The 22,565-nt window shown below is 40.3% G+C and overlaps 1 protein-coding gene and 1 long non-coding RNA gene across 2 annotated transcripts; one reads left to right on the forward strand and one right to left on the reverse strand.

The window, feature by feature from the left end:
• Positions 1-412: 412 nt before the first annotated feature.
• Positions 413-13,461, forward strand: LOC121643968. Its single transcript, XM_041991630.1, has 7 exons — positions 413-593; positions 3,044-3,188; positions 3,269-3,364; positions 3,616-3,760; positions 3,831-3,976; positions 4,124-4,263; positions 13,067-13,461. Exons 1-7 carry the CDS (start codon positions 494-496, stop codon positions 13,213-13,215), a joined length of 921 nt encoding a protein of 306 aa, XP_041847564.1. The 5' UTR covers positions 413-493; the 3' UTR covers positions 13,216-13,461.
• A 7,419-nt stretch (positions 13,462-20,880) lies between these two features.
• Positions 20,881-21,888, reverse strand: LOC121643971. Its single transcript, XR_006011202.1, has 2 exons — positions 21,567-21,888; positions 20,881-21,425 (listed from the first exon to the last, which is right to left on the reverse strand). It is a non-coding gene; the product is annotated as an uncharacterized LOC121643971 (long non-coding RNA).
• Between the last annotated feature and the right edge of the window lie 677 nt (positions 21,889-22,565).

Genomic DNA, 22,565 nt, shown 5'->3' on the forward strand with positions numbered 1-22,565 from the left:
AAACAGGAAAAGTGTTTTACAGAACTTTTTGTTTTCAGTGTTTTCATTTGGCACTTAATAACCTGGCTACTCACCCTGTAGATGCTCCAGGGTCATTCTATGTAAACTCAACCAGAGTTTGGCAGCTTTAGATTTTAAATTTTGACTTTAAAGTGATATACTATCAAAATCTAAAGAACTAAAGTTGGTTCCCTGGTGCTGTGCTGTTTGTGGTTATGTGGTTCTTTAGCTGCTAAGGATAGATGCAACTGAATGTGAGAGGATGATAAATCACTCAATAGACCTCTAAACAATTTGTCCCCTCACTTCTAAAATGATGGCTACGCCCCTGTCATATCCACAGGAAAAAGTTGCCTAATGTAATTTAAATGGGCGGGACGCTTGTGGCTACAGACAAACTCTGCATAACGCAGGTTTCCAAAGCGCAAGTGAAGGCATCACTGTTTCCGCCCTGCTTTCCTCTGACATCTCAACAGCTCTGCAGCTCACCAGAATGAAGGACAACCATCTGGGTCGAGTTTTCATCATCGCCGCGTGTTCGTTGGTCTACGTGGCCGTTTTGGTCGTTAACGGGTTGACCGGAGCAGGAAAAGGTAAGTTCACGGCCCCGGTGGTCCGAGAGCCGGAACCAGTCCGGTCTGTTTACTGGAACCAGAAAACACGTCGCTTTGCCCAAGCGGAATCAGACACGAGGCTTCCAGACACCCTGGGTTCTGTACTGGACACACCGGGTTCTGTACTGGACACACTGGGTTCTGTACTGGTCACACCGGGTTCTGTTACTGGACACACTGGGTTCTGTACTGGACACACCGGGTTCTGTACTGGACACACTGGGTTCTGTACTGGTCACACCGGGTTCTGTACTGGACACACCGGGTTCTGTACTGGACACACTGGGTTCTGTACTGGTCACACTGGGTTCTGTACTGGACACACCGGGTTCTGTACTGGTCACACCGGGTTCTGTACTGGTCACACCGGGTTCTGTTACTGGATACACCGGGTTCTGTACTGGTCACACTGGGTTCTGTACTGGTCACACCGGGTTCTGTTACTGGACACACTGGGTTCTGTACTGGTCACACCGGGTTCTGTTACTGGACACACTGGGTTCTGTACTGGTCACACTGGGTTCTGTACTGGTCACACTGGGTTCTGTTACTGGACACACTGGGTTCTGTACTGGATACACCGGGTTCTGTACTGGTCACACTGGGTTCTGTACTGGTCACACCGGGTTCTGTACTGGACACGAAGCTGCTCCCACTGAACCACAGGTCGTTTCTTTTTGTTTACTAGAACAACGAGAAGCTGTTTTGTGCTGATTCTGCAGGTTGTGTTTGTTTCTGTAACGGGAAGGAAGAGTTAGCCATAAAATGGAGGGATACAGTCATTGTTACTGATAACGTAGTTTCCCCGGATCTTCTGGAAAAGTTGGAATGGCGACATGTAAATGCCAGGGTGTGTCCCACATCTGGATGGAAGTTTTTCTTTCTTTAGTGTGTTTCTGACTGCGTTTTTTCTATTAACCCTTTAATTTCCTAACCATGAAACAATAAGAAAAGTTCCTTTTTTAATGTCTTTACTTGACCCTTTAACAAAAGTGTTACAATTTTATTTTTTTATTAATTTTTTTTTTGGCGGGGGGGTATTTACCATTTATTACCATACATTTATACTCCTGGTATCATAGAGGGCAGAAGACAAGTATGATCCAATATTTTGAGCAAAGTTAGTCCTCAGCCTCCACCTCTAGCCTGTACGTCTCCTGAGACGTCCTCGGCCTCCACCTCTAGCCTGTACGTCTCCTGAGACGTCCTCGGCCTCCACCCCTAGCCTGTACGTCTCCTGAGACGTCCTCGGCCTCCACCCCTAGCCTGTACGTCTCCTGAGACGTCCTCGGCCTCCACCCCTAGCCTGTACGTCTCCTGAGACGTCCTCGGCCTCCACCCCTAGCCTGTACGTCTCCTGAGACGTCCTCGGCCTCCACCCCTAGCCTGTACGTCTCCTGAGACGTCCTCGGCTTCCACCTCAACAAGGCTGCAGGTCCAGATGGTTTCAGCTCCAGGGTTCTGAAAACCTGCTCAGAACTACAATGTTGGATTCTTCAGCACCTTTTTCAACATCAGTCAGAAAAGATTTTCAGCGCTATAGAAAATATCCTGTCCTGTTCCAGTACCTAAAAGACCCAACCATCTGAACCAAATGACTACAGGCCAGTTGTCGTAACATCTCCCCTCATGAAAGTTCCTCAGAGACTGTTGTTGGCTCTCCTCAGTCAGCAAGTCGACACCTTCAGGACCCATTACAGTTAACACTCAATCAGTTGTTAACTCCAGGTGGAACAGGAGTAAACGAAGCGCTGTTTACATCCTGGGAGAAGAGGTGGAGGAAAACAAGTACCTCGAAGTTCAGCTAGACCGGGGGTCTGCAACCTTTACAATCCAAAGAGCGATTTTTCCCTCAGCCCAGCGAAATAAAGCTTAAGAGACCTTTTGAAACAAGACAACTTATCATTTTATCTACTATAGGAAATATATTTTCAACCACATTTTTATTTTTATTATTAGGTTTTAAAATAAAGAAAAACATGAAACTTTCTTTTATGGGATGTAGATATTTGTGAAAAATTATGTAAAAATAAATGAAGTCCATAGTTTCCAACCTAATGACAAGAAAAACAGAAAAAAATAAATGACTGGTACTTTTAGTGTCATGCTGTAGAAATCTATTGCAAATATTCTGTGAAAAAAAAGAAAAATTGCTAAAAACCTGCATTTCTTTATTATATCTATATTTAATTCTTTAACATTATTAGCCATGTATTAAGAGCCGTTGTGGAAGGTCCAGAGAACCACTTGTGGCTCCGGAGCCACAGGTTGCACACCCCTGAGCTAGACACCAGACTAGACTGGAAATGCAACAGAAGCATCTAGAGAAAAGAACAGAGCAGACTCTGTCGTGCCGCTGGGTCAGACCCACGACATGCTAACTAGCTCAGCGCTGGGTGTCAATAATGCTGAATATTTCTGACTCCTAGGTCCTTTCCACTCCAGTACCGGTAATGTCTCAGCCCGGTATGAGACGGATATCACTCCAGCTGGTTGGACCTTCTCTATCTGGGGTGTTATCTACACCTGGCTGACCCTGATGGTCATTTTCATCACTTCATTTGTCTGCAGAGGGTAAGTCAGCTTTAACAGTCATGCTAAATCTGAACTGCAGCATCCTGCAGGATGAAACTGATAGCTGTTTCTGTGAATAGATCCTGGGCTCAGTGTCTGCTGCCGTACGCCTTCTATTTCTGCTGGCTGCTCAGCATGACCACCAACATGACTTGGCTCCTGCTGTGGGATAGGGAGTAAGTCCTTTGCTTCTGCACAGGGAACACTGACTGGTAAACTGGACAGATTACTGGTGACCTGGAGTAAAATGAGAAACATCACACTAACATTCTGTATCTGGAGGGGAGGCAGGGAAGACAGTTAACATGAAATGTGTAATTGTGTTTTACTGTTTTTGTTTGAGGAAAAATAAATAATAAAAATAAACATACACAGCAGTAACACAAAATCTTTGTATCTTTATCCTAATGTTTTCTCTGGTTTTCAGGTTGATGCTGGCCGCTCTGGTTGTGTTGATCTGCATTGTGATTTCCAACTATGGTGCTTTGTTCTTCTGTTGCTTTGCAACAGATTATTATGGGATGTGGTTGCAGACGTATCACAGTAAAACTCTGGCCTGTCTCAGGATTCTGGTAGGTTGGTGTGCGGTCAAACATGAACTTTGTCCCGTCTGAATAACAGCATGCTGTGTGGTTGTATCAGGTCCAGAACGGATTGACGGTCTATGCTACATGGACATCTATTGCCTCTCTGATCAACTTCTGTGTGGTTCTTCATCTGTGGGGGGTTGAGAAGAGCACGGCGGCCACGGCGTGTCTGTGTATCCTGTTTGCAGAGGTGGTGGGATGGTAAGCTTTGCTGTTATTACTTTACATCATTACTCTGACCCCTCTGTCATTGTTTGGGATTTCTTTCTTTTAGGACATTTTAAGAAATTGCAGCAAATTCTTTTCTTCAGTCCTTTGATGTTTGCTTTGCTGTGTCTCTTTGTTCAGGTTCATTCTAGAAAACTGGGTTCTGGACCGCTGGACCAGAAACATTCTGACTGTCTACCCTGTGGTGATCGTTGCTCTGGTCGGAATCCTCTACAAACATTTTAACCCAGCTGATCCCACCCCAAATTCTGTCTTTACTGGTGAGTTTAACATCATGAACACACACCGACCGTCCACTTTATCAGGTCCACCTTCTAGTACCGGGTTGGACCCCCTCTTTCCTCCAGAACTGCCTTAATTCTTCATGGCATAGATTCAACAAAGGTTTGGAAACATTCTTTTGAAATTTTGGAGGCAGCTGCTCCCGCGACCCGACTCCAGAGAAGTGGCAGAAAATGGAGCGGCCTCGCTCCTGGCACAGCGTGGTTACTCCCCTCACTTTTAATTGTAAACACACAGACAGTCACGAGCGGGGAAGGTGAGGGCAATGGCTTCTTTTCATACCCGTTTCCTGTGCCCTGTGACCGCGGGGGCTCTGGCTGGGGCCTTCCTCTGCCGCCCTCGGGGTGGATCCGGGGTAGTCTTTTGTGGGGAGACTTGGATTCGTGGGAATATACCAATATTTATATATGTATGTATGTATGTATATATACGCACACATACTTTTATATATGTGTGTTATGTTTTTTTTTTTGTTTGTTTTTATTACGTTTTTTGTTAAATGGAAAAGACTGAATTAAATAAATGGTAAGAAAAATTGTAAAAGCTGGAAATATCAGATTGTTCTGCACACTCAATTCAAAACATCAAACGTTTGGACTTCCGGTGACGCCATGAGAGGAGAAGCAGCCTGATTTTTCTGCTCTGGAGGAACACTCTAAAACTAGCCGAAATCTAACAGAATCGCACATATTTCCTTATAAATTTGCGTTATGCAACATTAAAAATGTCTACTCTTAAAAAAGAAGTTGAAAAGAAAAGTAGAGCTACTAAAAAAGAAGAAACTCGTGTCGAAGCTGCCATGGACGTGAGCGAACCTAAAAAAGACGATATGGCGACACTGCTCACAGAGATACAACAACTGAGAAAGGAACACACCGATGCCTCCAACAACACAAAAGCTGCACTGTCCAGGGTAGAAACATCCCTAAGTGATGTACTTGAGCGAACGACTAAACTTGAACAGCAAATCGACGATACTAATCACAGGGTGAGCGATGTGGAAGACCAACTACTCCGCCATGACCGCGTTATACGCTATCTGTTTCAAAGAGAAGCCAAAATCTCAGCTAAATGTGAGGACCTCGAATCAAGAGCAAGGCGCAATAACCTGCGCATTTATGGGATACAAGAGGGAAAGGAGAAAAATTACATGATTCTCTTCATAACCGACATGTTACGCACTTCACTCAAACTACCACAGGATATGGATCTCTGCGTGGAGAGGGCACACCGGTCATTGACTACGAAACCTAAAGACTTGGCGCCACCACGATCAATCATTGTAAGGTTTTCTAACTACAGAGTGAAAGAAAAAGTAATCCAAATGGCCTGGAAAAGTCGTGATATTACGTACCAAGGCCAGAAGGTATATTTTGACCAGGACTACACTGCGGACATACAGAGAAAACGTAAACAAGTGCGAGATGTGATTAAGCAACTTAAAGTGAAGAACGTGAGAGCTGTATCGCCTTTCCCTGCTCAGCTGAAAATTTACCTGGATTCTGGAGTGAAGACATTCTCTACTCTTGCAAGAGCGGCGCCAACTCTTGAGGAGATGGGAATACACATCAAGGTGAATGAGCGTGAGAACTGCCGTGACGAACTGTTGCGCAACACCTGGACTACAGCGTCCGGAGAAGCTGGAGAAACAGCGCTGTGCGTCGCAGACATGCAGCCACTCATACGAGGTGATAAATAAAGTAAAACTTTTAAGAAGTAAGTAGACAGATATAACCAAACTGTGCGTATGACATAGATGCTAAGATATGTGTACAAGGCTAGTACAAATACATATGTATCATTCTTGACGTTAAAAGGGGACTTCCTCCTGCAATGGGAGAAACCAAGATGACTTTTTTGTTGGGTTTCATTTGCTTTATTTTGGTTTTTGCACAGGCAACCCCGGGAGCAAATTTTTGCTGTCCAACAGTTGCTACTACACGGAGTGTGTCTGAGGAAGGGTTTTTGTCACGCCCCTTCGTTTCCATAGTGACCATCCTTAAGGTGGTTTGTTTGTTTACTTCATTGTTTGGAAGTCTGTTTAATGCTCTGTTCGAGTGTGTTCTACGGGCAAAAATTATTTTGATTATTCTAATACATGTGCAGTCACACCTTGAGAGGTACATGCTATGCAATAGTTATATTGTCTGCAAAGTAACCATTATGAGAAAGGTACTCCTTAACAAGCTTGTAACATAAATATGGAAAAATTAACAATTGTTACATACAATGTCCACGGCTTAAATCATCCTATAAAAAGGAGTAAGATTCTTAGCCAGCTAAAGAAAATGCATTGCTCCCTTGCTTTATTACAAGAAACACATTTAAATGAGTTAGAACATAAAAAACTAAGAAGGGAATGGGTAAACCAAACATACAGTGCATCATTTGGAAATAAAGAGGTGTAGCCATTATGATTAATAAGTCACTGGCTTTCTGCAAAGAAAAAGTCATTCAGGATAAAATGGGGAGATATGTGCTGGTGGTGGGTCGTCTATGGGAAGAGGAAATATCTATTATGAACCTGTATGCTCCTAATGAGTGTGACGAAAACTTCTTTAAAGAAATAGCAAATGTAATTGCAGAAAATGCTAAAGGGATAATATTAGTTGGAGGAGATTTTAATGCAGTTCAGGACGGTAAAATAGACAGGACACCAGCAGAAGGAGGGGCACAAACTAGGAAAACTAAAATACTCAATAATATGATAACAGAACTTGGACTGGGGGATCCGTGGAGGTTTCGAAACCCAAGTATGAAAGACTTTACCTTTTTCTCAAATGTCCATAATAGTTATTCAAGGATAGACTTTTTCTGCATCTCTCAACAACATATGCATAAAGTGATTGATTGTCGTATAGAAACAATTACACTTAGTGACCATGCCCCTGTTGTCCTACACTTAGACTTATGTAAGGACACTTTCTTTAAATACTGGAGACTAAATGTATCACTACTTACTAATGCAGTAGTGGTCCAGGAATTAAAACAAAGTCTGATAGAATACTTTGAGATAAACGATAATGGAAATGTCACCCCGCCTATTTTGTGGAGTGGAGCTAAAGCAGTATTAAGAGGGAAAATTATACAGATATCATCCAGACTAAAGAAACTGCGCCTGGAAGACCAAACAAGACTTGAAAACAAAATAAAATTATTAGAAATTGAACATAAACAAACAGGAGCAAATGACATATTGGCAGAATTAAAAGAGGTTAGGAAAGAGTTAGATAAGATTCTCACCTACAAAACGGAGGGGGCTTTGAGATTCTCTAAACAGAAATATTATGAGATGGGTAATAGAGCCAGTCGTCTGTTGGCTTTCCAGCTTCGAAAAGCACAATCTGACAGAACAGTACATAAAATAATTGATCCCATACTTAAAACAACTCTATATCACCCCAAAGAAATAGCCAAAGCTTTTGCATCTTTTTATAGAAACTTGTATGAGGAGCCAAATCCAATGAATGATGGACTAAAAAATCAAATGGGTACATTTCTCACAAGTTTGGGTTTGCCCGTTCTGTCTGAAGAAGAAGCATCTGGTATGATTTCAAATATAACAGAGACTTAAATACGAGAGGCAGTTAAAAAACTTAAAAACAATAAATCCCCAGGGACTGACGGGCTCCCTGGGGAATTTTATAAATGCTTCATAGAAATCCTACTACCGATATTGACTAGAGTCTTTAACTACACACTTAAAAAGGGTGAACTGCCGAGTTCTTGGTCAGAGGCCATCATTTCAGTTATCTATAAAGAAGGGAAAGATGCAACCCTCTGTGAAGGATATAGACCAATTAGCTTGTTATGCACAGACCTAAAACTTTTAACCAGTATTTTAGCCAAAAGGATACAGAAACACATTACAAAACTCATTCACCCGGATCAGACAGGATTTATTCCAAACCGGCATAGTGCTAATAATATAAGGAGAACTTTGAATGTTATTACCCAGGCCAAAAGAAATAAACACGACTCCATGTTAATTAGTTTTGATGCTCAGAAAGCATTTGATACAGTTAATTGGCATTTTTTTATATAATACATTGTTAACTATGGGCTTTCATCCACAATTTGTTGAATGGATTAAGATAATATATACAAATCCTAAATCACGTGTCAGGGTTAATGGATGTTGTTCTGAGTTCTTTTATCTTGAGAGAGGTGTTCGTCAGGGTGACTGCCTTAGTCCCTTACTCTTCGCTATAAATATTGAACCTTTGGCAGCATCAATCAGGATGAATAATGACATTAAAGGTATTAGGGATAAAAATAAGAAGGAACACAAGATTTCACTTTTTGCGGATGACATTCTCACATACATTAGTAACCCTGCTACATCTGTACCTTCACTTATAGAAACTTTAAAAGAATATGGAAAACTCTCTGGCTATCAAATTAATCAATCAAAATCAGAAGCATTGTTATTAAATGGCAGTTTACCCACGGATTTTCCTGGTAGATTTAAACTTCGAATGACTAATCAGGGATTCAGATATCTGGGAATTATTGTGACCCCTCTGACATCACAGCTGTTTAAAGCTAACTATGGGAAGTTAATGGATGAGTTTAAAAAAGATCTTGCAAGATGGGAAATCCTACCTCTTTCACTTACAGGAAGAATAGAGACTATAAGAATGAACATTCTACCGAGATTGCTCTTTCTTTTCCAATCCTTACCTATTAAAATCCCCATGTCCACATTCACAATACTTAACAAATGGCTCTCAAAATTTATTTGGCAAAACAAACGCCCGAGAATTAGATTAAAATCTCTTATATGTCCTAAAGAGCTGGGGGGACTGAATATACCAAACTTGAAAAATTACTACTGGGCTGCTCAACTTAGGTCAATGATCGCATGGATTCGCCAGGATGAAGATGCAATTTGGTATAAGATGGAACAGGGTGATTGCCAAGAAATATTCCTTGATACTCTACCATTTGTAAACCAAGAAATATGGTCCAAGAATAAAATTAATAATGAGTGGGTTAAAACTACTCTATCAATTTGGTTAATAATCAGAAAGACACTGAAACTCCCCAGCTCTTTATGTAGAATAATTCAAATTAATCACAATGCTGAATTTCTTCCCGCCTCTGGATTCAATAATTGGATTGAAAACGGCTTAATTCTATTGGGTCAGATGTTTGAAGATGGATATCTAATGTCTTTTCAGCAACTTCAACAAAAATATAATATCCCAACTCACGACTTCTTTAAATATCTGCAAGTGAGACATTATTTACATAAACATAAGAACTGGAACACTTTACAGAGGCCACCCTCTAACATGGAGCAATTTTTTCTCTCAGTAATAAAGGGGACGATAACTACTAGGTACGTATCTCATATTTATAAAATACTACAAGAGGAAGCGACAGAACATACAAAAGACATTAAGGAGAAATGGGAATTAGAAATGAATGCAATAATTAAGGATGAAGAATGGGAACGGTTGTTTCAGGAGGGTCACAAAATATCAAGCAGTCCAACATTAAGGGAATTTGAGTGGAAAACTAAAATAAGATTCTTTAGGACCCCTTTTGTCACATCTAAGTTTGGTAGGACCTCTGCTAAATGTTGGGGGGGCTGTGGCTCTATAGGGGACCATACTCATATATTTTGGGATTGCCCAAAATTACTGAACTATTGGAAAGACATACAAAGTGAAATTCTTACATGTCTGGGTATTAAAATTCCTTTAGAGCCATCTCTTATTATATTAGGAATTTTCCAAGACAAATTCCGAACTAACTGCCATTTTCATCTCTTGAAGATTTTACTTGTACTTGCTAAGAAAATGATTACGGTCTCCTGGCTGAAATCGCAGCCCCCCACAATCTCTCAATGGAAGAATAAGGTGAAGGAAGTGTATTATGGAGCAAATTACAGCAAGATTGCAAATGAAAACTGATTCGTTTATGAATAAATGGTCCCCCATTCAAACATATTTTTCAAATTGATGAAGTCTTCATGCAGTATTATTGTTACGCTGGCTAATGCTTCATTTGTTTCCTTTTCTCATACTGTATGGACAAATAATAGTTTATTGTGTACATGGCTGTATCTGTACCGTAAGCATGATTATGATATTACATTTGTCAAATGTGATTTGCACTGAGGATTCTGAATAAAAACAAGTTCCAAAAAAAAAAACATCAAACGTTTTAACTGCACATGTGAGACACTGACTTGCACAAAAAAGAGGAAAATAAAGTGTGAATAACGTTTGAATGAAATCATTGTGACTTACATTCCACCTTATCACACACAGAGTTTCACTCGTTACGTCAATGCAGGCACAGTTTGAACAAACTTTATGTATAACTTTGTATGTAGTTGGTTTACTCTCTTCTGGTCTTTTACCTTCAATCTGTTTTATGTGCTCACTGGTTATGTTGTTTTAACCTAAATTATACAGCATAACCCTGAACAGAGTCTTCAAGGCTGGTTTTCTAAAATTTACAAGCTCCGTTACCCTCCTCCTTTATCCGGGCTTGGGACCGGCAAAGTGACCCAAATGAGACACTTTGGCAGAGTTACTTGGGTTTTTTTTGTTTTGTTTTGTTTTGTTTTGTTTTGTTGTTGTTGGTTCTTTTTGTTTTTATATATATATATATATATATAAATATATATATATAAATAACAAAAGAGGGAAATTCTTTTGGGATGCTGGTTTTGGAAATATAAATTGGCATTAAAAGTGGCTTGTTCCTTTTAAATTCTGTATCTCAAACAAAATCAGAGAATTACACTTAAAGACAAACATTTACCCATCTAACACATAGAGAAATTGTTGGTAGCCTTCAGTTAATGAAAGAAAAACTCACAATGTTCACAGGAATAACCTGAATCTGACAAAAGAAATAATAAATAAAAATTCTCTAAAATTTAACCAGTGAAAGTCAGACGTTGCTTTTCAACCATGTTTCAACAGAATTATTTAAAAAAATTAACTTATGAAACAGGCCTGAAAAAAATGATGGTCCCCCTAGAAAAGACTGAAAATAATGTGACCAAAGGGTCATGTTAATCCAAGGTGTGTCCACTAATTAGCATCATAGGTGTCTACAAGCTTGTAACCAGTCAGTGGGCCTATATATAGGCTACAGGTGGCCACTGTGCTGTTTGCTGACATGCTGTGTACCACACTCAACATGGACCAGTGGAAGCAAAGAAATAGTTGTCTCAGGAGGTTAGAAAGAAAATCATAGACCAGCATGTTAAAGGTAAAGGCTATAAGACCATCTCCAAGCAGCTTGATGTTCCTGTGACTGCAGCTGCACATATTATTCAGAAATGTAAGATCCATGGGACTGTAGCCAACCTCCCTGCTGTTAGGTTGGACTGAAGTTTGTTGCTTCTATCTGCTGGATCTTTGTCTCCTCTTCCTGTTTTCTGCTTTTCTTTTTACGTCTCTCCATTACTGTCCTTTTTGTTCCTGTTCCCTCCCGTCAGGTCCAGCAATCCGAATTAAATAAGATAAAACAATATATGTAAATAAAGAAATAAAAAATGAGATCAAGAGGGGCCTTATATCCATAAACCTCTCCTTGCAAAAGCAAATTGGTTCAGCACAACACAGCAAGACCATCATTCTGCTGTTACCGTGCTGGACAGGACAAGTTAAAAAGAAATAAAAAGTTAAAAAAGACATTTTGCTCCATATTGACATGACAGCATCACACAGCTGCTGCAGGTTTGTCGGCTGCATCCATGATGAGAATCTCCCGTTCCACCACATCCCAAAGCTGCGCTACTGGCCTGAGATCTGGTGATCAGCTGTTTGACCTCTGATCAGATTTGTGTTTACAACACAAATATTTTGTCAGGAGCGAAGGCTTGAGGCTGAGGTGAGGACCCAGATGCAGGCAGATGAGGCAGTAAGCAGACAAATGTGATAACCCAGGGTTTAATTCCAAAGAAAAAGGAAAACTGATACAGACTGGAACATGGGGAACAACAGTGATCTGGCACGGAGGAACTGAAACCAAAGGCTTAAATACACTGACTTGACAAATAATGTGTGTATGTACAAAAAACGTTTGTTTTAAAATATTTTTTTTTTTACCAGATTTAGACCAGATTTTTCCTAATTGTGTCAAACCTGTGACACACAAATCCCAGTCGAGACTTTTTCATTTAAATTTTGTGGTGGCATCGAAACTGCAAGTGGAATTAGACACTGAAAGTCATGACACAGCGATTGTGACATGTGTGCCTAATGCGTTCTGCACTGGCACCCAAATGAACTAAATACTTAGAGTTTCATTATTTAAGTGTTGTAGGTTATATAGTAGTAGTTTATGTAAACCCTGTACACATTATTATTACTATATTATTTTCATCATTCTTCATTGTTGCTATAAAACATGTTACGATGGTTATTATTACTGCATCCATCCCTTACAAACATGTATTGTTGGTTAAGGTGATACATGCTGAGTATGTCATTATAATATGATGTATATGGTGTTGCCTAGTACTAATAATGAATGTGGTATATATAGTGACTGATGTTTGTTATAATAGAGAATAGGGAGGGATAAAAAACTTGAACTCAGATGATCTTATATGTAAAAACTGGTTTTCTTAAATTGTAACAAACTTGCAAAAATAAGTTATTATAATAAATAAATAATGGGGACATATAATAATAAATAATAAGGACATAAAGATAAACTGACAGATTAGTTAAGCAGTTTAATTTAAATTGTGGTGCTGAAGCAGAAAGTGTATCATGATGATGTGATTTTACTCTCTGGTCTTGTCAGTCATACTGCTGGTGTTGGCGTGCATCCTCATGGTTTCCCGGCTGTGTACAGTCATCTGGAGGAACAGGTGGAGGCCTCTCCACTCACCGGGTTCAACCAGACGGATAGTGTCACCTCTCGACGGCAGTACGTTCAAGATCCTTTCCTAAGGAAACCTGAAGCCACTGGTGCCTTCAGGAGTAACTCCAGTTTTAAAATCAGCCTTTGCTCATCCTGAATTTCCATAGCATGAATAAGAATTGTGGGAAAAAGCAGAAGATCTTCTCTTTATAAACAGCTGAAACACTTTCTATAAGATCTTAACTGTATACAACTTTAAAATTTAATTCTATCTTTGTTTCAAGTTCTTCTTTTTCCAAAGCCATGTATCGAATTAAAATGTATTGTTTACATTAGTTACAGATTTAATATCTTTCTTTAGTCAAATTACTGCATACCATTGACGTATTATGAGTTTAATGTTAAGTGTTATTTTTGGTAAGATTTGATTTGCTAATCAAAGTTTTCTGTTCGTGTATAAAACAAAGAATCTTCAGAAACATAAATGAGAACTGAGTTTTTGTCTTTGGACCTTTTTGACCCTGTACTTTAAAATAATGTTTTGGTTTCTTTTTGTTGCCTCTGTTGTCAGTAACTAGTCATTTTCCAGTGAAACCCAGCGGTTTTCTGATTTCTAAAACCTATCATGTGCGAGACTGTAGAGTTATAGTCTTTCTTAGCAAAATCAAGAAACAGATGAAAACATAGAGAAATATGTCATGGCCCTTAGATTATTAGCCAGAACCTGTAATTCTGGGGACATTCATTAATTAGAAACCATGTAGTGTGTTACAAACAGTCAGGCACTGAGAGGGAGGTTGCTCAGGGAAGACTGAGGCTGGACAAATGCCTGAAGCTATGCAGAGCCTGGAACTGTCAAAATAGACCGGTAAGACTTTAAGGACAGATAGAGGAAGTACATACAGTGACACACACACACACAACAAAGAAACCAAAAGACATGACATTTGCTGTCGGTTTGTTGGAAATCACGAGCAAAAGAAATGCAAAAGAAAAATGTCCAGCTTTTGGCAAGAAGTGTGGCAAACAAAACCACTTTGGGACACGATGCAGGTCAAAAACACAAAGTCAGATATAAGTCTTTACATGTGGTCTCAGAACAAAACAATGAAAGCTGGAACACACAGAAAGTTCTTCTCAAGTACAAGACAAGCTTTACAGATTAGAGTTTCAATGGGCCAGGCTTTGGGAGGGGGACCATTTCATAGAAATAGGCCAAAGCATTCAACTGCTGAAACTGGCAAAATGCAGGCTGACAGTTCAAAGTCAAAGTCACTTTATTTGTCAGTTTTGCAGTATGTACAAGACATACAGAGGATCCAGATTTAACTTTCACTCAGACCCAGGGTGCAGACAATAAACATTTAACATGCATCTTTAAGTAAAAAACAGGTCTCTGCTATGCTATACTATATATATATATATATATATATATATATATATATATATATATATATATATATAAATAAAAAAGACTATATTATGCTATATACAATGCATACTCTTACCTGGGATAAAATAAAATATTTAGATAAAAAGAAAATTTCTTGGTAAATCATGTATTCCATTATGCACCTGTTGATTATAGAAATTAAAGTAAAAGCAACAGACAGAGGATAAAGGAGAAATGGAATTCATGATGAAGGAAAAGGAGGATGACCTTGATCTGAATACGGAGTTCTATCCTCCCCCAGCAGGTTCCCAGCCACCTACATAGGTGGAGGTCACAGCAGCCCAAGTTTTACAACCTCCTGCATCTGAACCTCCTCCGTTAGATAGATGAACATAGCTGCCAAATAGATCCTATAGCAATGCTTAAATTTCTTTTTACAATGGTCACAAAAGTCAGTAAAAATAAACTGCAGCTGTGGAAAGAAGAGGTAAAATATTTAGGCCACATTCTAAGTGCTGAAGACAAACACATTGGCCTTGAAAGGAAACAAGCCGTCTTAAAAGCTCCACAGCCGGCTACTAAAAAACAGGTGTTGTTTTCATTATGCTGAACTCAATAAGCCACTGACTGCTCTTTTCTATGATGAACCCAAAGCAATGACATTTAAATTAAAATGGACTCCAGAAGCTGAAGAAGCCTTTACGCATCTCAAACCTGTTCTGACTGGTAGCACAGTACTGGCTCTTCCAGACTACAAAAAAAAAGTTTATTCAGACTGTTGACTCTAAAGATGGACACATGACTTCAGTATTGTTGCAGTCTTACGGAGACAAATTAGGACCAGTAGCTTTAACTGAAGCCTGTAAATTAGCAAAAGGACAAACAGTGACCATCTATACTGACAGCCAATATGCTTTTCCACTATCCATGTTTTTGTACAACAATGGAAAAATAGAGGAATGATGACATCTACTGGGAAGCTGGTCCATCATGCAAATTTATTATTGGCAATAAAACTTCCAAAACAACTTCCTATTTGTTGTTTCTAAGAAAAATGCTCTTAGAAACAACAATCAACCTACAAGTGCTAAAAGAAATGCAACAAGCATCCCCAAGAAAATGTGGACAGAAAAAGGCTGTACACAGCAGGATGACATCTATAAATGACCTGAGGGGAAATATTTCCTCCCCCCAAAACATAAAAAAATATTGAGCAATACTGAGCCATGGGCCATGCCATGTCTCAATGATAATAATAGAATAATGTCCTCCATCCTTAGTTCTATTTGATTAGATGTGATTGAGTTTAACCAATGTAAAAGGAGTAATACAACCAGATATGATGATGGTTTCTACAAAAGGAGGACAGAGAGGACAGGGTGGATGGCAAAACAGCAAGAGAAAGACTGGAGCAGGACAAAGGTGTTACACTTGTGGAAATTTGGGACACTGGTTATGAGATTGTCATGGTTTAGAGCAAGCAGCAAGTGAAGGAAGACACAGGAAGTGATGAAGGGCTGAGGAAAGTAGAAGAAGATTTTAAACTTCTTACAGCAAATAAGGACCCACAAATAACATTGTTGGTTTCAGGCCAGCCAGTAACTTTCCTGTAAGATTCAGGAGCAACACATACAGCAATAAACAGAACACTTAAAGACATGAAGTTCTTATATATCTTTGTTTTAGTTCGCTGTGCTAATGGAAATCTGCAAAAGGAGAAACTGACGCAGTCACTCAAAGTAACTGATCCTAACACTAGAAAATACATGTAGACTTTGTAGTATTTTCACCCAACTGTCCCATAAATCTTCTGGGACAAGATTTCATGTTCCACTAAAGAATAGGCATGGGCTGAGTCTTGGTGCTGTTCTTTGTCCTCATTTATGTTGTTTCTATAGCTTTTGCAAATCTCACAGTTCTTAGGGAAGCAGTGGAGAATAACCACACCATGGGAGAAACCTGTGGAGCTGGCTGGCTGCGGGCTCCTGGCAGCAAATCTTTTAATCCTAATTAAAATAATATTTCTGCTCTTTATTCAGTTTGTTTCATATATCACACCTTGTCTTGGCAGTATGATTACTAAGATGGTGTCTGGATCAGTAACCAAACCACTGCTCCATGAACATCGAGACATTTACCTGCAACTCCTGAAAAGTGACGGCAACAACTTTGATGACGCTGAAGATTCTTTTTACACTTTCAGATTACAAACTTATGAAAATGAATCCAACTTAGGTCCGTTGTCTGTCACCAGCTGTTCAGGGATGCCATGGTGTGCAAAAATGGAATTGAAGTGGTGGGTTACGTCCGTTTATTTTGAGGGTGTGAGCAGAGCAATTTCCACAAATGCATAATCCACTACCAGCAGGTAGGTTTTGCTTATCAGCATAAACAAATCTGCTCTAACTTTTGCCATGGTTGGCCTGGGGGATGTCTCTCCTTACTTGTTCGTTCAGCTGCTGGCTCAGCCCAGGCCACCACACTGACTGTCGTGCACACTCCCTACATTTCACCACTCCTTGGTGACCTTCATGAAGTCTGGTGAGGACATCATTTCTCATGGTTGAAAGGATGATAAGTCCATCTCCTTTGAGCAGCAGTCCATCATGTACTGTGGGAGAAGCTCGTTCTGCCCAGTACAGTCTTATTGCTGGTTCATTATTGTAGTGTGTAGGCCATCCCTCCTTACATAGCTGCATCACACGAGCACACACACACTCTGACTGCAGCTCCTGCCTCAGGTGCTCCAGGTAGGACAAGCTTGCCGGCAGGTTTTCCAAAAGCATGTCCACGTATATATTTGTATCCTCCTGCAACTCCCTGTTGTCCAGTGATTCCTCCTTATTCACTGAAGCACGTGACCGCGTGTCTGCTGTCCACAGATACTTTCCAGAGAGAGATGGAGTAAGAACACTGCATGAAGCGCATCCTAAACCGTCGAATCCAAGGGGGAAGGGCATCCTGTTGTTGTGACCCCAGCAAGCTCAGGAGAGGTTTCTGGTCAGTCTCCATCTGGAAATGTTTTCCAATGAGAAAGTTGCGGAACCTCTCAGAGGCCCAGGTCAGGCCCAAGGCCTCTTTCTCCACTTGAGCATATCTCTGCTCCGTCTGTGTGAGAGATCTTGATACATAGGCCACTGGACGCCACTCCTCACTCCATTTCTGGAGCAGCACACTTCCCAGGCTGTAAGAAGATGTGTCTGCTGAGACTTTGCGTCCACGGTTCGGGTCATACATGGCAAGAACTGGGGGTGATGTCAGTGCATCTTTCAGGTCCCGAAATGCTCATGCCTGATCGACCCCCCACAGTCAATGATTCTTTTTTGAAAGAAGGTCTCTTAATGGTTTGTCTCTCTCTGCCAGCTGAGGGATGAACTTACTCAGCTGATTAACCATTCCCAGGAAGCTCCTCAGTTCTGTGACATTTGATGGCTCTTTCATTTTCCTCACCGCTTCCGTCTTGCTTGGGTCCGGGCTGATGCCATTTGCAGACACAACATGACCTAAAAAGGTCACTTCTTGCTTTGACAAATCACACTTGTCAGTGTTCAACGCGACATCCTCCTAAGCACAGCATGTAGGCGAGCGTCTGCTTGTGTTCTGCCCCAGACCAGCACGTCGTCCAGGTGGCAGACAACTCCTTCCAGGCCACCTGTAACCTCTGCTGCCACCCTGTTTTGGAAGTGTTCGGGGGCAGAGGCTATTCCAAAAGACAACCGCTTGAAATACTATCTGCCACAGGGTGTGATGAAAGTGTTATACTTAGCTGAATCTTCTGTCAGAGGTATCTGCCAAAACCCCATGTTAGCATCCAGCTTGCTGAAAGTTCTGGCTCCAGCTAGTCTGCCTAGTGTTTCCTCCACTGATGGCAGGATGTATTTTTCTCGACACACCAAAAGGTTGAGGTGCATGAGATCAACACATATGCGCACCCTTTCTGTTTTCTTCTTTGGCACCACAACCATGCCTGAACACCAATCAGCTGGCTCCTCAGTTCTGCTGATCACTCCCAAGTTTTCCATGCGGGACAGTTCTTGTTTGACTTTGTCCATGAGTGGCAGTGGTATCCTTTGAGGTGTTTCGAGTGAGAATGGTTGAGCATCTGGTCTTAACTTGATTGTATATGGTTGTCACACTTTTCTGAGACCACTGCATAGCTTTGGGTAGCTTGTTTTGAGTGTCTCCAGGCTGATGCTGTCTATGCAAGCCACAAACTCCAGCTTGCAGAAAACAGGCCTCCCCAGGAGAGCAGTGTGCAGGTGTCTCAGGATATATAAATCCTCCCTTGTTTCTTTATCTCCCTTCTTGAACGTTAATTCAGTAACACCCACAACCTTTCCCAGGAGAAGTTCATCAAGCGGGGCATTTGGGCAAAGAATAAGTGACATTCGGGATAGAATGAATTACAAATGAAGACCACGCTGGAGAAGGGACCTCATTTCTACATAGGTAAACAATTTTGCTAGTGTGTCTCTGGACAATATAACAACTTGGACATAAAACTTATACATATGCAAGTAGCATAAGTAGCTTGTTGCAGGTTCAAGATTCAAGATTTTAAGATTCTTTTACTTGTCATTATACAAGTGCAGGACACAGGTACAACGAAATGACTTCCAGTACAACCCGTCCAAGAGTAGACACCAACAACATGTAAGCACAAACAGGATCAGGCAGACTGGGGCAGCAGCCACAGCGCGGCGCACCTATATTAGTATTAGATATAGATGGAAAAGATAACATGAGGGGAATGAGAAAAAAAGGCTAGAGAAAAAAAAGGCATCTCCATGCTGGGCCTAAGGGCCCAGTGTTGAGATACAAAAAAACACACCTCAGTACATAAAAGCACATAATTCAGACATTCACAACATAAGAAACACATGGCAGGGGGGGAGAGGGGTCTCCCATCGCGGCCAAGTGTGGACGCAGCTGAACATGAGCGCATCCAGTCGACCCGCCGCCCGGGACTGGAGGGAGGGGGGGAAGGATTGACCAAGGCAGTGAATCATCGGGGGAGGTGTGTCTGTAGCAAGGTTATTATAGTTAACGAAAACTAACGAAAAAACGAAAACTAAAATTAAAAAAACATTCTCGTTAACTGAAATAAAAATAAAAACGAGAGTTTTTAAAAAAATGAAAACTAACTGAATCTGTATTGTGTGTTTACAAAACGAATTAAAACGAACTAAAATTAAAGCAAAAATGTCCTTCATTTTCGTTTTTTGTAAATTTATTTCATACATAAGGCCTCGGGGTTGATATGGAATCTATTTACTTCGCTCTGCCGGATTTACGCCAGGTGTCTGCGTCGTACGGCCGTGACGTCACGTGTCAACAGCGTGTCCGCCCGCGCTGCTAGCGTGATGCTACGGAGAAAGTTAGGAGAAAGCGAGGAGAGTCCTATTTGGGATTTCTTTCGTTATGACCATGTCAAAGATAAAGTGTCTTGTAGAAGAAGCAGGTGGTTCAATATGTGGAAGGAAAAACCAGGAATCTGAAAATCCATTTGAAAAGCTGCACATGGACCAGGTAGCCTTACTGCCCCCCCTCCACGGATTGATAAGTTTAAGCCAGGCCAAGCAGCATGGGGAGGGAAGACATAGACATAATAAGGGATAGACGCCGCATCAACCGCTACTGCTACTAGCCCTGACGAGCCGTAGCACCGCCATCTTGGACCGGTACCCTCTCTAATGACTGGCGCAATAAAGTGTCTGCGCATGAAATCAATTTTAACTAAATACTTAACTGATGTTCAAGCTTTTTTTTCCGTTTTGGTCCAAATTTCGTACATGTAATTATGATACAGAACAAAGGATTTAGCCTATTTAATATTAGTTACCGCTAATGTAAAATTCTGGTAGATAAAGTATGTGTGTGTGTGTATAAAAACCTATATAAAATTATAAACACACCCACACAGAAATATATATATATATATATATATATATATATATTATATACATACACATATATATATACATATATATAGATATAGATGTAGCAAAGTCAACCACATTATTAGGAGACAATATACGATTAGACTTTTAAGATATACATATAACAATTTCTGAATACATCATATTTCTACATAAAACATAATAGATATAAGAAAATGAAAATGTATACAATTCAAATGTGAACTATCAGTTTAATTCATATATATGTAATTTATCTGTATCTATTTCTATATTTATCTATTGTATCTCTATATCTACTGTATCTGTCTATCTCTATATATACACACATATACATTTTAAATAAAAGAAAAACATGAATACATCAGCATATCAATATCAATCATATATGTACATAGGATGTAAGATGTATGATTAGAAAAACGGAAAACATACAAATCATATACAGCGTATCAATATCATTCATACAAATGTAGATTAAAGATCTATACCAGAGAAATGGAAAATGTATACAACAGTCATGCAGAGAACTGATTTACTACACAGAGAAAAAGAGAAGCTTTTAAGGCTGTACAAAGCACATGGAGAATAAAATGTAATGTATATTCTCAAGTTAACATATGAACACATCATCCTCATCTCAAACCATATTTACAAATGTACAAAGTATCGCACAGAGGTTTTAGAGCTAAAACCCCTGAAAGAGGACTGTTTTGCTCATTTTTTTCCTTGTGCTACCTTTTTGCAGTTCAAGGGTGGTCAGTTTGGCACCGTGGTGGAGCCTTATGTTGAGAAACACAGACACAACCAATGACAACAAGCTGGAATGATGGCTGTCAATCCCAAACTGTGTCTCCTCAATGTGCTCCCCAAGCAGAAAAACGTCGTCCGTTCCAATCTCTTCCCGGACTATGTGTGTGACTGTTGACACCTTTGGAGCTTGCTTTGTTGAAGCCTGGCGAATGACCCTTTCTGCAGCTCTTAGCACCTTAAAATCATAATAATATTGATAATATTACAATATACTTATATAATGCTCTACGCCGTGCTAAAAGACACTTTGAATAATAAAGAAAATAAATAACAAAGCAACTTCAATGTGCAAAGAAAAAACAACAAACAAACAAACCTTCACTGTGCCATGTGATGGAATTACTAAGCCGCCGTTGTTTTTCAGTGGTAGCTCTCATCAAATGATGATGGTACAGCATCTCTGACCAAGCTTGCACGGCACACATCACAGGACAGCTTTCGGAGAATCTGCCGGACTACAAACCCTGCTATGTAGACCAGAGCATTTTCCACCAGACCATCAAACCGAGTGGGAAGATAGCTGTGGTCACACTAGATAGCCGAAATGTTGGCGAATGGAGATGGGTGCTCCTCTGTAGTTTCTGCTGTGGACATCTCTACAGCAGAGAGGGACACTGTGTCATCTTGAGCAGCCACATTGCCGGTCTCACTCGGTGAGACACCGCACCAGACCATTAGACGGCGGAAGAACTGGCGTGTAGATGGATTGTTATTCCAACCGCCTTGTATTGAAAACAAACACACAATACATAATTACTCCCAAGACATAACATAAAGATTTTAATAAAGTATCTTTACTTATTTATTGTAATCGGAATTTATCGTAATCAAAGTAACATCAGGCCAACCTGCTGCTCTGATGGAGTTAAATAGGAGCTCCAAGTGGCCCTGGCTGAACCTGTAGGTAAGCACATACCGCTGTACTTGGAGCAATTCAGGAATCATCAGCATCAGAGTGTCAATATTGATGACAAATCCAATGACAGACAGGTACCTACATAAGAAAACAGTATCATTACTCTGATGACTGGAAAACAAGACACCCAAAAAAGCACCACAAAATTTAATTCATTCAAAGTGGTGAAACTTCTGTTACATCCAGGCAACAATGAAACTGCAGAACCTGGAGAACAAGAACACGTGCAACAAGTACAATTGTGACACTATAATGTACTTGATTTTGTGTAATACACACCATTTAGAAGCACCTGGGCTGAAATACACTAAGTACAAGACAATTCTAACAAGCACAAAACTGCATATTGAAAAGCATTTTAACAAACGATGATGATGTGAGCAGACATACCATCCTTCT

The sequence above is a fragment of the Melanotaenia boesemani genome, chromosome 8, assembly GCF_017639745.1.
Source record: "Melanotaenia boesemani isolate fMelBoe1 chromosome 8, fMelBoe1.pri, whole genome shotgun sequence".
Classification (NCBI taxonomy): domain Eukaryota; kingdom Metazoa; phylum Chordata; class Actinopteri; order Atheriniformes; family Melanotaeniidae; genus Melanotaenia; species Melanotaenia boesemani.